Source organism: Paroedura picta, chromosome 1 (assembly GCF_049243985.1).
Source record: "Paroedura picta isolate Pp20150507F chromosome 1, Ppicta_v3.0, whole genome shotgun sequence".
Classification (NCBI taxonomy): domain Eukaryota; kingdom Metazoa; phylum Chordata; class Lepidosauria; order Squamata; family Gekkonidae; genus Paroedura; species Paroedura picta.
The window spans coordinates 18,598,736-18,617,820 of record NC_135369.1 but is presented as its reverse complement, the minus strand read 5'-3'; the positions used below and the strand labels follow the sequence as shown (position 1 = coordinate 18,617,820).

Sequence of the window (19,085 nt, the reverse complement as noted above, 5' to 3'; positions counted from 1 at the left end):
GCCATCCACTGCACACTTGTCCACCAGAAGAGGGGGGCATGAGAAGGGGTGGGACGAGGCAGGTGCTTTGCACATTTGAGCTTCCATACCTTTCTTTGAGAGCCTCTTGTGGCGCAGAGTGGTAAGGCTGCAACATACTGTCTGAAGCTCTGACCATGAGGCTGGGAGTTCGATCCCAGCAGCCGGCTCAAGGTTGACTCAGTTTTCCATCCTTTCGAGGTCGGTAAAATGAGAATCCAGCTTGCTGGGGGGTAAATGGTAATGACTGGGGAAGGCACTGGCAAACCACCCCGTATTGAGTCTGCCATGAAAACGCTAGAGGGCATCACCCCAAGTGTCAGACATGACCCGGTGCTTGCACAGGGGATACCTTTACCTTTACCTTTCTTTGGCTGTTGGGCAGCTGACTGATTAGGTAGCACTACAAATGGTGGAGGATCGACATTTTGGGATTCACCAACTAGCGCTTTAAAATGGAGGAAGTAGCCAGCCAGATGTTGCCTGGACACTGGATGTTGGCGATCTCATGTGGAGGGGCTAAAATATAATGACTACTTAAGGTAAGTGTTACACTATATTTAAAGGGTGCGACCAGAATTAAATTTTGTTTGTCTTAAAGATTTGTCCTGTTGCTTCAAACCAACATGGTGACCCAATTTTGCCAGCTGGATCAAGCGTTAATAAATAAAACAACAGATGAAATATTTTTATTATATAGTGTGCACTTATGTCAAATGAAAAACAGGTGCCTGGATATCAGACTGTAGTGTTTACAAGCGTTCCTGGTGGATGAATCTGTCCGATAAGCCACTTGAAACCAGATGCATTTCGGCCTCTACAGCCTCCCTCAGTGGTCAAAAAGACATTAAGGATCCAGAACACACATTCAGAGAGTATTATATATTTTTTCATAACCAGGTGTTGCTCTCTGAAGCTCTCTGAAGCTTTAAAAAAAAGGGGGGGATATCCCAAATTATTAGAGTTGTAATTGACATTATATTAAAACATTATTTTTAATCTTTTATAAGAATTAGAATGTGGCAATCCATCTCAAACCCCCCCCCCTTGTTTCTTTTCATCCAAGCAGCCCTCTTAACCTTAAAAATCTGGATTCCCCTCTGTTGGATTCCCCTCTGCTGAAGAAGAAAAGTCAAATCTGGATCTAAATAGATCCTGCTGGATTTTATTAAGGTTTTGTTCAGGGTTTTTTTTAACTCCTTCGGCTCTGGTGAGAAATCATGTCAGATCCAACATAATTGACCGAACCATAAAAATAACCAGATCTGGAGCTCGTTTCAGCAGCGCATATACTAAAAAAATAACCATATCCAGTATTTGTGGAACAATAGTAGATCTCAAATTGTAGATTGTGCTTAGGCCAGCTTGGTGTAGTGGCTAAGAGTGGTGGCTTCGAATCTGGAGATCTGGGATTGATTCTTCACTCATCCAGATACAGCCAGCTGGGTGTCCTTGGGCTAGTCACAGTCCTGCTAGATCTGTTCTTACAGAGCTCTCTCAGCCCGACCTACCTCACCGGGTGTCTATATAAAAACAGGGTATGAAAAACAATTATTCTAATTGCCAAATGTGATGGAACCGGTGCACTTTAGCCTTAAAAGCTCTATTCTGCCTTGCCCACCCCCTACTGTAGGTAGGGCATGACAGACAAGCAAACCAACACCGGGGTACCCAGCAAATGGAAAAGATGTAATGGCAGTTCTAAAACTACAGTAAATAATGCCTCCAAAAGTGCAAAATAGACAGCGGCAAAAGGGACTCTCTCTACGTAATACAACTGCCACCACCTGGTTGAAGTACAGGGCCGTGAGCTGGAAGAACCAGCTGCTCCTTTTACTCCTGAGGCCTCGCCTCTGTGTCTCCCACAGCCCCAGCCCCAGCCCCAGCCCCAGCCCATGAGCCTTGTAGGGACAATTCACTGCAGGGTATACCCCCCCCCCGATGAGGAGCTGCTTTACCAAGCTCCCTAACAAGCGCTTTCAAAATATTTTCTTCATTTCAAACTGTAAACACAAATTCCTCAAAAGTGGCGTCATAGAAGATGCCTCCAGAGCATTGGCGGCACTTATGCAAAATTCTGTTCCCAAGGGGGATCCGCTTTCAGCAGGGCAAAAAGACGAAGTAGAAGTATAAGGTCCGTCTCTCTGGTCAGACCTGAAGGAGACCCAAGTTTGCAGGGTAAAAGCAATAAGTCATGGGGTCCAGACTCCCTGGGAGAACAGAAGCCACCTCTGTCATTTGAAGGATGCCCTCCAGATTCCGTGGCTGTTGGGGGTTGCTTGGCAACCACAGCGGCATTGCCAAACATTCTAAGCCTTGATACCTGGAAAGCAAAACTGGGGCAGGTGGGCAGCAGTGGACTGGGGGCCAAAGCAGCTCAAAAAGGCCCCTGAACCAATCACCCATCCCCCTGATGGAGAGGGCTCGCCCATCAAAGGCCCAGGAGCAACTTCTGGAGACTCATGACTGGGATGATTGAACCAGACAGGGCAGGGGTGGCTCTGGAGCCTTAAGCCTGAGCATGTCCCAGACCTGCCCTGAGCTGGCAGCCACCATACAACAGAGGCAGATTTTCCAAGGAAGACCCTGGCAGGTAGGGAACGAGGGGGGAAAGGTAAACAAGGAAAGGTTTACCTGGAGACAGGTAAACAAGGAAAGGTTTGTTGGCTGGCAAGTGGGAAGAAGGAAAAGAGAAGGGAGGAGGCCAAAGGGGCCCCTGACTTTTCGTCTATGACTTTCATAGATTTTATCCTTATTGTTTTTACTGTGTTTTGTTAGCGTTCTGCTTATACTTTAAGCTGCCTTGAGTTCCATGAGGCAGAAAGGTAGCTCATAAATCTTTAAGCGCTCCTGCGGAGCGGATTAGATAATCGGTTAAGGGCACAGAGGGCGGGCCCTGTCCGTGATGAGGAAGGGTGCTGATAGGCCCCTTCTCCGGGACTGACAATCGGAGGTCCCAATCGGCAGGCGCCTTGCGTCCCCGCTCCCGCCCGCCGGGCCGCGAGAACACTGCGGTCGTCGCCCAGGCGCCCAGGACCGGCCATCACCGACCCGTCCTGGAGCGCCAACAACGACCACCCTGCCCACACGCCGGCCGAACCTCACCCGCAGTGGAGGACCTGAGCCAAGCCTGCAGGCCACCTCCCGCCCGTTGCACGCTCCTGCCTGACGTTCCACAAACAGGTAGGCCGCGGCCCGGTGCACCCACTTGCCGCCACTTCACGGGCCGCACACCACCCGGTCTCCGATCCATCCCCGGTGCGCCACGAAACTCCAACACCCTGCTAGTGCCTGCTGTCTTTAAATTACAGCGGGCTCTATTTCTAGTACTGAAAATAAAACAGCTAAATAAAATCACTAACAGCTTGCCACACCTTGACAGTTTCATTAACATCTTTAGCAATTACAGGCATTGTCTACCTCTTGGGAAACTTCCAAGCTTTCACCCGGTGATATTGTCCTCACACTGGACAAGCACATCACATGCTTTCCAGTTTCTTTGTCATACACAAGAAATCACATCAGTGCATTGTTAGCACATCAACCATAAACCCGTGGTTACAATTTTCCTTAAAAAAAACTTAACATCTAGCACCAGTTTCTCTGTATGTGTTCTCTGGGATTCTCCACGCACCCCCACTATGTGGGGCCTGCCTTCATCTTCTATGTGTGTGTTTTTCAGTGCCCTGCATACTCCACCTGCCTGCACATAGCCGACTCCTTTTCCTTCTCCAAGATGCCAATAGTTTTGTTGAATCCACAGACCTCCCTCTTCACATAGTGATGACAACTATTGCTTCTTTTTTCTAAAATTATTCCCTTTCACCCCTGTGTTTCTTTAGTTAATCTCTTGTGTGTATATTTCATGAGTTTGAGTGTGTGTGTGTTTGTATTTTGCTTTAAGATCTTCTTTAATAAGTCAACGTTCCAGTTACTGTAGACTGGTTTATTTAAGAATTTCTCAAGGGAATAATTCAGTTTACACAGGTAGAGATCCCATAGTTACCTGCCTCTCAATAAGTCTCCAGTTAATACAGCTAATTTGGTCAGTTTAAGCAGGAGACATCAAGTTTGGTTAGCATCTTCACCTCTTGTTTCAGAGGTCACTCCTTTTGGCGTCTTGGTACAAATGCTTTGTATAGCAACGCTGCTGTTATACCAACAGCTAGGGTTCCAGCCAGGGCCCCTCCTGCCATCCAATAACCATCTGTGACCTGTAGGGGAAAGAGAAGATTGAGTTTTCATGGTGGATATGTGTTCATTCCCACACTGATGAAACAATGAACACAAAAAGTCCCATCTTCACTGTTTGTTAAAAAAAATGGATGGGAATAAACAGGAAATAAATCTTCCATTCTTTCTCTGTACAGGATGATCTTGATAGGCTCAAGAACTGGACTAAACTGAATAAAATGAAATTCAAATGGAGACTTGTCTTGGCGGTAGTATCTGTGAAAAGGATCTAAGTCTTAGTAGACCATACATTGAATATGTCAGCAGTGTGATTTGGTGGCTAAAAAGGTAAATGGGATTTTGGGCTGTATCAAATTGAGTATCGTGTCCAGATCATGGGAGGTGATGGAACCACTTTACTCTGCTCTGGTTTGGCTTCACTTGGACCCATTATGCACGGGCCAGAACGCCCGAGACAGCGGCGACAGGACTTCAGGGAAAATCCCCGATTATGGCCGACGTCAGCGCTATATGAGGCCTGGCCCAACCCAGGCTGTCAGAAGACCCACGTTAAAGAAACACGGATTCTTCCGCAGGACTGGGAGCACCCGGGGCACAGGCGAGGGCTGGGTTGGGCCTGCCTGTGCATAATTGAATAATTTCACGCCTGGCTCCTCCCCTGCCCTACGGCATCCCTGCAGAGATGCCTCTTGCTCCTAGCAGCTCCTTGGTTCTGCATGCTGCTCCCCATCATTGTGTAGCGGGGGGGGGGGCCATGCTCCCCCCCGCTGCTGCCACCATTTCAGAGCACTCCCAGCGCTTCCAGTCCCACATTGCGTGTTCGGGGCTGTTGCACCCAGGCAGCTAGTGTGCTTCGGGGGAGCTCTGCCCCGTGCATAATCGGCATGGCTGCCGCTGTGCATAATGGGTCTTGGAGTACTGTGTTCAGTTCTGGGCACTCCAGTTGAAGAGGGATGTAGACAAACTGGAGCGTGTCCAGAGGAGGGCAACAAAGATGGTGAGGGGGTTTGCAGACCAAGACGTAGGAGGAAAGTTTGGGGGAGCTTGGTCTATTTAGCCTGGAGAGGAGACGACTGAGAGGGGATCAGATAACCATCTTTAAGTACTTAAATGGCTGCCATATAGAGGATGGAGGAGAGCAGTTCTCTCTTGCTTCCTCGTGAGGTGTTGGGTTCTCCATCTTTGGAGATTTTTAAACAGAGGCTGGATAGCCATCTGATGGAGAAGCTGATTCTGTGAAGGTTCAAGGGAGTGGCAGGTTACAGTGGATGAGCGATAGGGTTGGGAGTGTCATGCATAGTGCAGGGTGTTGGACTAGATGACCCAGGAGGTCTCTTCCAATGCTATGATTCTATGATTCTGCACTTTTTGAATGGCCATTAGGTTTGCTTATAAAACTGGGACTTTTCAGAGAGTTTTGCCTGAAATAATCATAGAATCATAGAATCATAGACTTGGAAGGGGCCATACAGGCCATCTAGTCCAACCCCCTGCTCAACGCAGGATTAGCCCTAAGCATCCTAAAGCATCCAAGAATAGTGTGTATCCAACCTTTGCTTGAAGACTTCCAGTGAGGGGGCGCTCACCACCTCCTTAGGCAGCCTATTCCACTGCTGAACTACTCTGACTGTGAAAAACTTTTTCCTGATATCTAGCCTATATCGTTGTACTTGAAGTTTAAACCCATTACTGCGTGTCCTCTCCTCTGCAGCCAGCAGAAACAGCATCCTGCCTTCCTCCAAGTGACAACCTTTCAAATACTTAAAGAGGGCTATCATGTCCCCTCTCAACCTCCTTTTCTCCTGCCTGAACATTCCCAAGTCCCTCAACCTATCTTCATAGGGCTTGGTCCCTTGGCCCCAGATCATCTTCGTCGCTCTCCTCTGTACCCTTTCAATTTTATCGATGTCCTTCTTGAAGTGAGGCCTCCAGAACTGCACACAGTACTCCAGGTGTGGTCTGACCAGCGCCGTATACAATGGGACTATGACATCTTGTGATTTTGATGTGATGCCTCTGTTGATACAGCCCAAAATGGCATTTGCCTTTTTTACCGCTGCATCACACTGCCTGCTCATGTTTAGTTTACAATCCACAAGTACCCCAAGGTCTCGTTCACACACAGTGCTACCTAGAAGCGTATCCCCCATCCAGTAGGCATGCTTTTCATTTTTCTGACCCAGATGCAGAACTTTACACTTATCTTTATTAAATTGCATCTTGTTCTCATTTGCCCATTATAAGAAAGGCTCTGCTGATGAAAAGCTGGAAAAAATAGTTTTAGCCACTTCAGTGAGGGAAAAATATAGTGACCAAAGCTAGAATTGAATCAGCAACTTCCTGAGTTCTAGCTTTATACTCTCCGAACTGAGTCCGATACTGTATGGTCTTTGGGGCCAGGAGACTATACCTCAGCATTCAATATCACTGCATAGATTATCAATACTCAAAGAGGAAATGAGTCTACATACCTGGTCACTGACTGCAATGCCATAACGCAGTTTAGTGACAAAATGCTCACAGTTATGATCGAGCAGGCTGTAACGTATAATTCTCCCCACCATTGCCTTTGCCCGGGAGATGATCTCATCCACGGGGAGCGGTTGGAATCTTTCATCATATTTTTTATTGATGACATACTTATCATTCCCCACCACTTCCCAAAGTTGCTCCTTCTTCACCTCTGCAAAGTCTGCTGAAACAGAACGAAGACTAGAGAGTCCAGCTCCAGCAACCTCACCTTGAGAACAGAAAAAAAACACACCCAGGTCAACGTTCAGTCTAATTGGTCTGCATTTCATCAGTAAATTAATCTAATTTTTTCCCTCCCACGGATTACAGAAAAAGGATAAAGAGATTTTCCTGGTGGGTGATATGGAAAGATAAAGCATATCTTCATGAGCATTTTGAGACAGAAATATTTTATTTGGCTGTTTTCTGAGCCAGATTTTCATGGTCAGGCTTCCTGAAATGATTTGCACTAAAAAATATTGGTAGTCAAAAAGAAAGGTTTTAGCTAGTTCTCTTGTGGGCTGCATATTTTTTAGAAGAGCATTCAGTCAAACGCACACCCATCTGCTGTGTGAACTACTCCATCTGTTTAAGTGTGTGTAACCTTACATATGCATTTACCAAATTGGGAGGACTGGCAAATAACTCCGGAAGATAGAGACAGAGTTCAACGAGATCTGAACACAATGGAAAAATGGGCAAATGAGAACAAGATGCAATTTAATAAAGATAAGTGTAAAGTTCTGCATCTGGGTCAGAAAAATGAAAAGCATGCCTTACTGGATGGGGGATACGCTTCTAGGTAACACTGTGTGTGAACGAGACCTTGGGGTACTTGTGGATTGTAAACTAAACATGAGCAGGCAGTGTGATGCAGCGGTAAAAAAGGCAAATGCCATTTTGGGCTGTATCAACAGAGGCATCACATCAAAATCACAAGATGTCATAGTCCCATTGTATACGGCACTGGTCAGACCACACCTGTAGTACTATGTGCAGTTCTGGAGGCCTCACTTCAAGAAGGACGTAGATAAAATTGAAAGGAGAGTGACGAGGATGATCTGGGGCCAAGGGACCAAACCCTATGAAGATAGAAGAAGAAGAAGAAGAAGAAGAAGAAGAAGAAGAAGAAGAAGAAGAGTTGGTTCTTATATGCCGCTTTTCCCTCCCCGAAGGAGGCTCAAAGCGGCTTACAGTCGCCTTCCCATTCCTCTCCCTCTGTTTAAAAATCTCCAAAGATGGAGAACCCATGATTTTATGGTGATTTTATGATTTTATTTTATGAGCCTCCAGGGAGGACAGTATAGAAGTATGATAGGTAGGTAGGTAGGTAGGTAGGTAGGTAGGTAGGTAGGTAGGTAGGTAGGTAGGTAGGTAGGTAGGTAGGTAGATAGATAGATAGATAGATAGATAGATAGATAGATAGATAGATAGATAGATAGATAGATAGATAGATAGATAGATAGATAGATAGATAGATAGATAGATAGATAGATAGATAGATAGATAGATAGATAGATAACTTTGCTGAGAATGTTGAGATGCTGGAAATTTTCTGGGATGTTTTTATATGATGTGAACCGGTCAGCTTGCTGGGAGTGGCAGTATAAAAATATACAATTATAATAAGTAAGTGAGTAGATGGATAAACAAATAAACAAATAAACAAATAAACAAATAAACAAATAAACAAATAAACAAATAAACAAATAAACAAATAAACAAATAAACAAATAAACAAATAAACAAATAAACAAATAAACAAAGATTGCTGACATATAGAATCATGTGTTGAGAAATGAGCCTGGCAGGAGTTTAACTTTCAGCCAGGTTTTGTTTTGATTTCTGTCAGTACCTATGAATTATCAAGCTCCTTCAAAAAAGAAGACAAAGAAGAAGAGTTGGTTTTTTCTCTACATTTCACTGCCTGAAGGACTCTCAAAGCAGCCTTCCCTTCCTCCCCCCACAACAGACACCCTGTGAGGGAGGTGAGGCTGAGAGAGCTTCTGACAGGACTGCTCAGTCAGAGCAGCACAGAAAGGGCTGTGATGAGCCCTAGGTCAGTGGTCCCCAACCCCTGGTCCGGGGACCGGTACTGATCCGTGGATCAGTCGGTACTGGGCCACGGCTCCTCCTCCCCAGCTGCTGCCTCGGGGGCTGCCCTGCCACTCTCCAGCGGCTGCCATGGCTGGGGCTCCCCATCGGCGTGGCACTGCGCAGCTGCTCCTGGCAGTGCCCCCCAGAGGGCAGTGGGAAGTCAGGGGCAGTGGTCCCCAACCTTTTTATCACTTGGGACCGGTCAGCGCTTGACAATTTTACTGAGGCCCAGCGGGAGGGGGGGTAGTCTTTTGCTGAGGGACGTTGCTGCCTCTGCCTGAGCCCCTGCTCCACTTGCTTTCCCACTGGCGCCCCTGACTTCCCAAAAAGGCCCTGGCCTGGATTGAGGCCAAGCATATCTCTCTGGGGCAGGGACCACCAGCAGATTAGTACCCACAGAGTGAAGAGCCATATGGGGGCATAAGAAGACAAGCGGTCCCTCAAGTAGGCAGGGCCCAAGCTGCAGATGGCCTTGAAGGTCAAAACCAACTTGATCCAGCCCAAGACTGGAAACCAATGCAGCTGTCTCAGCACAGGCTGGATGTGGGTCCTCCAAGATAAACCAGTGAAGACCCTAGCAGCCACATTATGTGCCAGCTGGAGTTTCTGGACTGCCAAGGGTAGGCCAGCATAGAATGAGTTACAGAAGTACAATATAGAGGTGACCGTCACATGGATCACTGGCCAAACAGCACAGCGGCAGGTAGAGCCCTAGTAGTCTTGCCTGTTGAAGATGGTAACATGCCATGCACACTATCCCTGTGACCTGAGCCTCCATTGATAGGGAAGCATCCAGGATCACCCCCAAATTTCTTGTTATGATGTTAAGTGGAGCCCCTGCAAAGATGGGAGGGCACACTTCCTGTCCTGCCCCTTTCCTGCTCAACCTCTGTCTTGGAGGGGTTGAGTTTCAGGTGGCTCTGCTCTAACAAATCCAGCTATGGCTTCCAAACATCTGGCAAATATCTGGGGGGGGAGTCTGGGTGGCCATCCATGAGGAGATAGAGCTGGGCATCATCTGCATATTGATGACAGCCCAGCTCATAACCCCAGACCAGATATCCAAGAGGTCGCATAAAGATGTTAAATATTGTGGGGGAGAGTTCTGGGCCCTGTGGGATCCCACAAGGGAGTCTGTATGGGTGTGACAGTATTTCACCCACTGCCAAACTCTGTGTCTGATTACGGAAAAAGGAGCAAAGCCATTGAAGGACTGCTCCCCGAATCCTGGCCCCAGTGAGGCAGTGGACAAAACAACTCATGATCAACCATGCCAAACGCGGCTGACAGATCAAGCAGTATGAGCAAGGCTGATCCACCCCAACCCAGCTGGCATGTACATATATGTGTGTGTGTGTACGTGTATATGTGCATATATAATGACCCAATTCAGCAATTATAGTAAGTTTTGCCACACTTCTGAGAACGTCTAATAATTATCTTAAAAAAGCAGAGTGCACAGACTCAAGTTCATTATCTCCAGACCGGGAGACCGTAAATCATCATGGGAACAAATTTCTGATTATATACTTTTAAAGCAGCAGATATGTTTTTATTATCTTTTTGATAGTAAAACTTGGTCACCAGAGCTAGAGGCCCTTTAAAGGTTTAAATTTCTTTTTGTGATAATAAAAATGTGGGACAAGGTATTTAAAGTGATTGACTTGTTCAATAGATTTACCTCCAATAACCCAAGAGTACTTGAGGTGGGCTTTGGCAAAAAACATGATTTTTGATTTTTCAAAGTTTGTTTCTAGATGGTTATTGCTGCAGTAGTCAAGGAAACCTCACAGACAATATAACAGACTGATATGGGATCTAGAAATTATGATAATGCCACCTGCATACAGTAACACTGGGGTTGGTATTTTCCCAAGAATTGGGGGGTTCCCATTGATTTTCCGTATAAAGGCTGGGAGACCATGAAAGTAGAAATTGAACAGATGGGGGGGGGGGAGCAAGATACAGCCTTGCTTTGCCCCAATATCGATGGGGATTTTCTCTGTTAGACTGCCATCTGGATCTTGAGCTTGTTTGTAGGTTGTAGCAGGGGAATACAGCTATCATATACCTTTGACTAAAGAATGGTACATGCCTATCTGGGATGGTCATCCTCTTCCACTGAGCATGCAGATTTGGGGAAGATGCACTTGGAGAAGTGAGGAATGTAGGGGACATCCGCCTAGCCAGCCAGATCAGCCAAATCAACCCTGGCAATCAATGGGGTGACAGATCTCACAGCCAGATCACCCTTATATCCATAGACCATGGAACATGTTGTACTACACCAGCAGTTCCCAACTTACCTGATGGTGCGACCCCCTTTGGGTCGCTGAGCCTACCACCACCACCACCACCACTGTGGCGGCAGCAGCAGCCTCAGCAACCCAAAGAAGGTAGTAAGGTTGTGCACAGCCACTTCAGCAATCACGGAAGCCCAAGGCAGCCAGCGCCGTGGCGTGGAGGAGAAGAGCTCCACGCTTGCAAGTGGATGCTGGCTCATGTGCCACCTGCACCGGCGCCCCTCCCCTCCGCAGCACTGGCCGTTTCAGGGTTCCATGATCGCTGAAGCAGCCACACACAACCCTCACACCATTAAGAAGGTGGCGGCAGGGACGCAGTGGCGGTGACCCCTGGGACAAGGGTCGATCATTTCCCCTAGGGGTCACGACTCCCCAGATTGAGAACCGCTGCACTACACTATGAGTGATATACCCTCCTCATAGACCACATTATAAAACCTCCATAATAGACATTCATAATACTATGATACTGCTTCAACATCTATTGAGAGACCAAAATCCCCAGACAACTGAAGCCACCACCAGATTTATTTACTTAACCTTGTTCAGAAATGCTAGAAATGTATAGAAAATCTGAGTTTTAGCTTGATTATTTTAGCACACTTAACACACATATATATCTAAGTTTGGTTAATAACACCAAGAAAGGTATTGATTTGATTTGACTGCCATTTGCAGAAAGTTTTATTTGATGAGTGTTACCTAAGTGTAACTAAAAATCGTAAAATTTGGTGGGCAGCAATTTTTCCACAGATTTTCTCCTGGGGATGGAATCAAAGGCCATTCTTAGGTCTATAAAGGTCATATATACTTTACAACCTCTAGGTTTTGCATATTTTACACTTTAAAAAGACAGCACAATGCAATGGTCTAGTGTGGAATTTCATTTTTTGAACCCAATCTACTTGGGTCCAAGGATGTTTTTACTGGAAATCCAATATGTTAATTTTAAAGCCAGAAATTTTGCATGGAATTTACCAATAATTGAAAGCAAGCTTATAGCTCCTGTTGATACTCTCAAGCCTTGTTCCCTCAAAACAAGAGCACTGCTCCTGAGTAGGCTGGACTGGGGTGTCTTAAAGAGTGTAAACAATACATTGCTGGCATGCTTTTACGGGGAGTGGTGTCTGGAAACGTCTATAGTAATTTTCTCGCTAAATCTTGCTTTCTGCTCTTTAACAAAGAAGTCCTTACTTTCTGGAGCTAAATGGACCACATATCCATTGCCTATGTAGATAGCCCAATGTTGATAATGAGATCGGCGAATCTCGATCAGGTCTCCGGGCTTTGGCTTCACCTGTAAGAATGAACAGAAGAATGAACCTTTCAATGGCAGGATCATCTCAACCAGAGGCTAAACTGAGGGACAGCCTATGCAAGTTCCTGCAGGGCTTGTCTTGATTGGGCCTGAGAGAGTAATTGAGAGACAAAGGATGAGACACAGACAATCCTTTTGGGGAGGTACACAGAGACAGCACACTATGTTAGCTGGGTGACAACCCTTGCACTCTGGAGCGCAAGATAAAGCTCTGACCTCTGCCAGCAAGCCAGGAAAGAGATATACAGGGCTGTGGCAAAATGCATTACAGCCGGCAGATTTGCACCCACCAAGCAAAGTGCCCTGCAGGGGGCATAAAGAAGTAGACAGTCCCTCAGATAGGTGGGGCCCAGACTGCAAATAGCCTTAAATTTTAATACCAAAACCTTGAACTTGATCCATGTTGCAACTGGCAAATAGTGCAGCTGCCTCAGCACAAGCTGGATGTGGGGCCTTCACAATGTACCTGTGAGAACTCTAGCAGCTACATTCTGTACCAGCTGCAATTTCTGGATCAAGGTAGGCCCTAACTATCCTTCTCTCCTTTTTTTTTCATCACAAACTTTAAAATGGTATTCTTAGCTTTGTTTACTACTGGCTATTTCTCTTAACATCTTCCCTATATGCCAAATGGTACAGACAATACAGAGTTTTCCATGAGGTATTCTCCAAGGTGTACACTTTGTTATTCCTTCAGTGAGTTAGTGTTACACTAAAAGGAAACTATACTAGCTGGTCAGTCTAGATGTCTACCGGAAGTGATAGCATTTACAAAATTATTTTCAGGAAACTCTTCACCCTAGGGAGTCTCCGCCCCTTTATTCCATCACACTAGGTAACAGATGATCTCTAAATTCTTGCAACTCCAAGAATTCTAGTGCCTATCACTTACTTTCCTTCGCCTAACCACTTGAGAAGGAAATGGCAAACCACTCCAGTATCTTTGCCATGAAAACTCAATGGACAAGTTCAAAAGGCAAAAAAAAATCACTAACTACAATTTGTAGGAATATGTAAAACTCACATTCTAGAGGTCTGCATTTTATTCACATTTCTTTTTATCCTTGGTTAGTCTGTTGTGTTATAAAGAGTGTGTGATTTTATTTTATTTTTAAAATTCTTTCAATTATTCAATCAGGCTGCTCTGATCTTGTGACCCATAATAATTCTTTGATTGGCTCAGAACAGGAACAGAAGGTGGGTGGGGCAGTAAACCTTACTCCCCAAAAGCATATAATTATATTAGTCTCCTCAGCAGCAAGTGCAAAAGGGGAGAGAGATGAAACACAGAAGCAAGCCTTTAATCAGCCAAGCAGTGCCAAAGCAATAATCTGCAAGTTGGAAGGAAGGGATCAGATTAGAGAATTAAAATTTGGAGCAAATATCAGATAGCATCTTTTAATATTGTATTCATGTATGGGTTGGTAACCTAATAACAGTTTTGATTTGTTTGTGTTTATTGTTGAAAATAAGTATTTGCAAATCATAGCAACAGTTGAGCCATAGGATCACCAAGAGTTGGACATTAATTCATATTGTTGTTGTTGTTAGGTGTGAAATCGTGTCCGACCCATCGCAACCCCATGGACAATGATCCTCCAGGCCTTCCTGTCCTCTACCATTCCCCGAAGTCCATATAAGTTTGCACCTACTGCTTCAGTGACTCCATCCAGCCACCTCATTCTCTGTCATCCCCTTCTTCTTTTGCCCTCAATCGCTCCCAGCATTAGGCTCTTCTCCAAGGAGTCTTTCCTTCTCATGAGGTGTCCAAAGTATTTGAGTTTCATCTTCAGGATCTGGCCTTCTAAGGAGCAGTCTGGGCTGATCTCCTCTAGGATTGACCGGTTTGTTCGCCTTGCAGTCCAAGAGACTTGCAAGAGTCTTCTCCAGCACTAGTGTTCAAAAGCCTCAATTCTTTGACGCTTGGCCTTCCTTATGGTCCAACTTTCGCAGACATACATTGCAACTCGGAATACCATAGCCTCGACTAAACACACTTTTGGTGATGTCTCTGCTTTTTAGGATGCTGTCTAGATTTGCCATAGCTTTCCTCCCCAGGAGCATTTATTTGCAGCAGTCCCCATCTGCAGTGATCTTGGAGCCCAGGAAAATAAAAGCTGTCACTATCTCCATTTCTTCCCCATCTGTTTGCCATGAATTGAGAGGGCTGGATGCCATGATCTTAGTTTTCTTGATGTTGAGTTTCAAGCCAACTTTTGCACTCTCCTTCTTCACCCGCATCAACAGGCTCTTTAGTTCCTCTTCACTTTCTGCCATTAGAGTGGTATCATCTGTATATCTGAGGTTGTTGATATTTCTCCCTGCAATCTTGATCCCAATTTGTGACTCCTCTAACCTCGCCTTTCTCATGATGTGCTCCACATAAAAGTTAAATAGGCAAGGCGACAGTATACAGCCTTGCCGAACTCCTTTCTCAATTTTGAACCAATCAGTGATTCCATGCTCGGTTCTCACTGCTGCTTCTTGACCTGCATATAGGTTTCTCAAGAGACAAATAAGATGCTCTGGTATTCCCATCTCTTTAAGAATTTGCCACAATTTGTTGTGCTCCACACAATCAAAGGCTTTAGCATAATGAAGCAGAAGTTGATGTTCTTCTGGTACTCCCTAGCTTTCTCTATGATCCAGCGTATGTTGGCAATTTGATCACTAGTTCGTCTGCCTCTTTGAAATCTTGCCTGTACTTCTGCAAGTTCTCGGTCCACATATTGCTGCAGCCTAGCTTGTAGGATTTTGAGCATAACTTTGCTAGCATGAGAAATGAGTGCAATGGTGCGGTAGTTTGAACATTCTTTGGCATTGCCCTTCTTTGGGATTGGAATGTAAACTGACTTTTTCCAATCCTGTGGCCATTGTTGAGTTTTCCAAATTTGCTGGCATATTCAGTGCAGCACTTTTACTGCATCGTCTTTTAAGATTCTGTACTTCCAGAAGTATAGAAATGTAAATTGTCAGTTTTTCAGCCAAGGCCCTGATTGGTGAAGAAGAAGAAGAAGAGTTGGTTCTTATACGCTGCTTTTCTCTACCCGAAGGAGGCTCATAACGGCTTACAGTTGCCTTCCCTTTCCTCTCCCCACAACAGACATCCTGTGAGGGAGGGGAGGCTGAGAGAGCCCTAAGATTACTGCTCGATCAGAACAGTGCTGTGTTGAGCCCAAGGTCACCCAGCTGGTTGCATGTGGGGGAGCGCACATTCAAACCCGGCTCGCCAGTCCACACTTCTAGCCACTACACCAAGTTGGCACGTTGGCACCAAAGATTTCATTGGACTAATCCTAAATTGATATATAATTTTGATTGGGCCTTATTAATTAGCAGACTAAATCAGGGAGGGAGCCTGGGTGATATTTAATCAAGTTGTTTGATGTTCATTGTCTCTAGCCAAACGCCTGGCAGAAGTCCTCCGTCTTACAGGCCATATGGAACTGACCTAGCTCCATCAGAGCCTTCAGCTATTCCCAGAGCTGATTCCACCAGGGCGGGGCCAGGACAGAAGAGGCCCCTGGCCCTGGTTGTAACCAGACATACTTCTTTTGGGCCAGGGATGACTAATTTATTCTGATTGGATGATCTTAGAGTCCTGTGTTCTCAGGCAAGCAGGTACGCCGGGCCCTGATCAAGTGTGGCCTTGAGGGTCAGCACCAATACCTTTAATTGGAATTCAACTGGGAGCCAGTGTAGCTGGCCTGAAGGCAATCCAGAAGTGGTTCCTCAACAATGTCAGAGGAGTCATGCCACTGCATTCTGGACCAGTGCAGTTTCTGGATCAACATCAAGGAAAGGCATGCATAGAACATATTACGGAAGTCCAACCTGGAGATGACCATTGAATGACTGTGGCCAGGTGTTCTGGGGCCAGGTAGGATGCCTGGCAGAGATGGTAAAATGCCAGCTGAGCTACCTTGGTGACCTGTAACTCCATTGACAGGGAGGCATCAAAGATCACGCTCAAGTTCCTAGCAGATTGCACAGCAATCCTTCACCCCCACCCTCATTGTCTGAGAGACAGAGGATTATAGTCTATGTGCCCTCCTCAGGGAGCTTGATTGATGCCTTCAAGAGAGAAACAAAGAAGTTTTAGAAGCACCAAGAAGATACAAATTCACCTGTCTAGCTGCAGTATGCTAAATACGCTCATGGCGAACGTTTAACTTCCTATGCAGTTGCTCTTAGCTTATAAAGTTTGACATCTAAACTATTTCGAAGAAATTATCAGGTTAAAATGTTGACCCACCTTCAGAAAACGCACATGAACTTTCAAACATGCTTCTAAGAAACATGTCTCTGTGTGCCCCTGCTTGTGGTTTTTGGCTGTTTCCATAGAGGGGGAAGAGGTGAATATTAGAAGAAGAAGAAGAAGAAGAAGAAGAAGAAGAAGAAGAAGAAGAAGAAGAAGAAGAAGAAGAAGAAGAAGAAGAAGAAGAAGAAGAAGAAGAAGAAGAAGAAGAAGAAGAGTTGGTTCTTACATGCCGTTTTTCCCTACCTGAAGGAGGCTCAAAGCGGCTTACAGTCGCCTTCCCTTTCCTCTCCCCACAACAGACACCCTGTGGGGTGGGTGAGGCTGAGAGAGCCCTGATATCACTGCACGGTCTGAACAGTTTTATCAGTGCTGTGGCGAGCCCAAGGCCACCCTGCTGGTTGCATGTGGGGGAGCGTAGAATCAAACCTGGCATGCCAGATTAGAGGGCCGCACTCCTAACCACTACACCAAACTGGCTCTCAATTATTATAGCTAATGATATTAAACTCCTTTATTATTTTATTTACTGACTAGTGTAGTTAGTGTGTTATGCACCTTAATAAATAGCAATTAATTTTTAAAACCTTTTGTCTAATTCTGAAAGAGCGACAGGAAAGTACCACCCAGTGCCTTCCTGGTCACAACTACCTGCGTCTTTTGTTTTGAGATCTCTCAGCCCTGGACTGGGTTTGAGACATCTTGCTTTAGTTCCCTGACAAAGAGCTGCAACCATATAAAACCCAACTGGTAACATTTAGGACCTACAAAGATTGATTGTCTGTATTATTGTTAAAATTACTTTTATTGTGCACAATTTTTAAAAACAACTTTAGGAATTAAAAACATATATCCACCCCATAGGCTATTGTAAACCGGTATGCTATGCACCATGCAAACCAAAAGACCAATGCATTTTGGCCCTTATAAGAAGTTCAAAGGTCTGGTTTTAACAAATGCCAGTTCTTAACACATGTAAAATATGTACAGCAGCCAATAAAAGCTCCAAACTAAGAGCCTGTAAAAGATTTAAAAATAAACTGTAATTCTACACCACCCAAGTTAATACATAAAAGAAACTGTGAAGTAATAAAAGTTGTTGTAAATTATCACTTAATGAATGATATCTAGTTTTCAGTCATTAGCTCTCTTTAAAAAAATCAATTATGAAAAATGTAATGAAACTGTTAACAACTAATAACAGAAAGGGGGAAAAATGGAATGAAATATACCTTCCAAAGGCTGCCCAAAATTTTTCAAGGGCGTGTTTCCAACAGTACCATTACCCCCACCCCGAAATAGTTACGCTCTGCAAGATCCCTCGTATTTACCTCTGACATCTGTGCTCCTCAAGGCAGAATGAAAGCAGGCAACCTCCAGCCTCAGTGCTTACTGGAAAATGAAACCAAGCCCCAGAAAAATAATTCATGGAACATGCATCTGATAACTGGGCAATTAGGTAATCTCCTTGTCCTTTTGCTTCTCCTTAACTCCTTTTGCTTCTCGGCCGAAAATAAAGAAGAAGAAGAAGAAGAAGAGTTGGTTCTTATATGCCGCTTTTCCCTACCCGAAGGAGGCTCAAAGCGGCTTACAGTCGCCTTCCCATTCCTCTCCCCACAACAGACACCCTGTGGGGTAGGTGAGGCTGAGAGAGCACTGATATCACTGCCCGATCAGAACAGTTTTATCAGTGCCGTGGCGAGCCCAAGGTCACCCAGCTGGCTGCTTGTGGGGGAGTGCAGAATCGAACCTGGCATGCCAGATTAGAAGTCCGCACTCCTAACCACTACACCAAACTGGCTCTAAAGGGAACTTGCAAACAGGGCTGTGTTGTGCTTGGCGACTTGAGGGGAGCTTTAAAGCAGCTCTGTGGAGGGACAACAGCCGGAGAAGCCTCGCTGGGTAAATGAAGGCTCGCTGGCTCGTTGCTCTCTGCTTGCTCCAAGAAAAAAAAATGGCGATCGCTTCACCGGAAGTTCAAAGGAGAAAGCCAGGGGGAGGGACTTTGCTGAAACCGCAACAATGGGAACGCACAGGTCTTTTTCACTAGTGTTGCAGATTGCTTGCAAGTGTGTAGCACTTTCCAGAGGGTGAATCCATTTTTTGGGATTTCCCTGGAAGCGGTACAACGAAGCGCTTTTCGCGGGTCTGTTTCAGGAGTGTGGCAGATTGTGTGCGACGTCATGCATAACTGCAAATTAGTAGCGTTTGCAATTTGCCACACTCCTGCTACATTTAGCTTGTGCGGAATGGGACACAGGATGCAGCATTCAAAAAACAATGCAATACAATTAGGAGTATAGAATCCACCACAAATCTAAAAACAGAACTGAGGCAAAGTATTAACACAGGACATGACATGATGCCAAATTACATAGTGGAATCC

General features: G+C 45.4%; 2 protein-coding genes across 3 annotated transcripts in view; one reads left to right on the top strand and one right to left on the bottom strand.

Moving 5' to 3' along the window:
- Window positions 1-848: 848 nt before the first annotated feature.
- On the bottom strand, window positions 849-18,228 carry LOC143831473 (phospholipase A and acyltransferase 3-like). Of its 2 annotated transcripts, XR_013228890.1 has the most exons (5): window positions 18,031-18,228; window positions 12,318-12,420; window positions 6,684-6,952; window positions 4,025-4,232; window positions 849-944 (listed from the first exon to the last, which is right to left on the bottom strand). XR_013228890.1 is itself a non-coding variant. In XM_077324481.1 (4 exons), the coding sequence occupies exons 1-4, from the start codon at window positions 18,037-18,039 to the stop codon at window positions 4,122-4,124; spliced, it is 492 nt and encodes a 163-aa protein (XP_077180596.1). In that variant the 5' UTR covers window positions 18,040-18,227; the 3' UTR covers window positions 3,950-4,121. The 2 variants fall into 2 exon arrangements, 1 of the variants encoding a protein (XP_077180596.1); XM_077324481.1 differs by lacking the exon at window positions 849-944 and having other exon boundaries at window positions 3,950-4,232; window positions 18,031-18,227.
- Window positions 2,331-19,085, top strand: part of C1H11orf98 (chromosome 1 C11orf98 homolog) — a 32,202-nt gene continuing 15,447 nt past the window's right edge. The window contains exon 1 of the mRNA XM_077324498.1: window positions 2,331-2,611. The gene's annotated coding sequence lies outside the window, so the exon portion shown is untranslated. The remainder of the gene's footprint in view (window positions 2,612-19,085) is intronic.

Coding starts and splice junctions, on each gene's coding strand:
- LOC143831473 (XM_077324481.1), bottom strand. Junction 6,953..12,317: donor GGTCCATTTAGCTCCAGAAA/GTAAGGACTTCT, acceptor TCTGTTCTCAAG/GTGAGGTTGCTGGAGCTGGA. Junction 4,233..6,683: donor GCATTGCAGTCAGTGACCAG/GTATGTAGACTC, acceptor TTTCCCCTACAG/GTCACAGATGGTTATTGGAT.